The 1,436-nt window shown below is 43.8% G+C and overlaps 1 protein-coding gene across 1 annotated transcript in view; it reads left to right on the top strand.

Annotated features, from left to right (window-relative positions):
* Positions 1–227, top strand: part of LOC138008517 (uncharacterized) — a 933-nt gene extending 706 nt beyond the window's left edge. The window contains exon 1 of the mRNA XM_068855829.1: positions 1–227. This exon is cut by the window's left edge and continues 706 nt beyond it. Coding sequence (XP_068711930.1) covers positions 1–227 — 227 coding nt within the window.
* Positions 228–1,436: the final 1,209 nt, after the last annotated feature.

The raw sequence follows: 1,436 nt of genomic DNA on the forward strand, positions 1-1,436 counted from the left end.
AGATGGGTGAATACTTCATCCATAAAGTAGTTGCTATAAGATCAAAGTTAGCCGGTGACGCGGTCCCTCACGCGGTTTCTACTGAGTGTGCGCCTCACGGTTCATCGAGTACTGATGACGTTGTCACGCTATCAGAGTTTCAATCTCTCTCTGAGGAGGCCGTAAGGAAGATGGCTGTGGCTTCCATGGACGCATGTGCTCTGGACCCTTTCCCGTCATCCATCTAGTTGCTCTGAGGAGCTACTTCCAGTGATTACTAGGACGTTGAACATATCATTAGAGCATGGTTACTTCGCTGACGAATGGAAAAAGGCATTAGTACATCCTCTGCTCAAAAATCTGGTCTTCAATTGATAAACAAGAACTTTCGGCCTGTGAGTAACTTACAGTTCACGTCCAAACTTTCAGAGAAGGCGGTCGCTGTACAATTACAGGAGCACACGCGAGTCAATGGTTTGTTTCCAGAATTTCAAAGTGCTTACCGCCAAGATCATAGCACTGAAACCGCACTACTTAAGGTGAAGAACGATCTCCTAATGGCGATGGATAAAGGTCAAGTTACGTTGTTGGTGCTTCTCGACTTAATCTCTGCATTTGACACTGTCGAACATGAAATCCTTGTAGATCGATTGAGGTCAACAGTTGGGTTGCTCGGGAAAGAACTTCCATGGTTGGAGAGTTACTTTGAGGGCAGGTCGCAGAAGGTGTAGATTAACGGGACTCTCTAAAAGCCATTTGATTTGATGTGTGGAGTCCCCCAAGGGACATGCCTGGGCCCGCTTTTCTTTACCATCTATGTGAGTAAGCTTTTTCAGATATTAAAACACCATCTGCCCTCCGTTCACACATATGCGGACGACACACAGTTGTATTTGTCATTTAAGCAATCAGACACTTTCAGTGAAGTCGAAGCTGTATCTGCCATGCAGAAGTGCATCTGTGATGTCCGAGCATGGATGAGAGAGGATCATCTTATGCTCAATGATGACAAGACTGAGTTCCTGATTATAGGTACTGGCCAGCAGCTCTCGGAAGTTTCAATCCAAAGCATCAAGGTTGGACAAGCTGAAGTCTCTTCTGTAGTCTCTGAGCGCAATCTAGGCACATGCTTTGATACGCATCTAGATATGGGAACTCATATTACGAAGACATGTAGCAGCGCTTTCTATTACTTGTACAAATGCGTCATATTAGAAAATATCTATCCAGAGAATCAACTGAAAAACTAGTACATGCTTTTATTAGTAGTAGATTGCACTACTGTAATAGCCTTTTATATGGAATTCCGGAGTATCAAACTAGGAAACTGCAACGTGTTATGAATGCAAGTGCAAGACTTATTTATCGCACGCCCAAGTTCTGTCACATAACACTTCTGATCGCAGAATTCTTTGCTTACCAATGCGCGCCAGAGTACATTATAAGATACTTCTGAT

Source organism: Montipora foliosa, chromosome 6 (assembly GCF_036669935.1).
Source record: "Montipora foliosa isolate CH-2021 chromosome 6, ASM3666993v2, whole genome shotgun sequence".
Classification (NCBI taxonomy): domain Eukaryota; kingdom Metazoa; phylum Cnidaria; class Anthozoa; order Scleractinia; family Acroporidae; genus Montipora; species Montipora foliosa.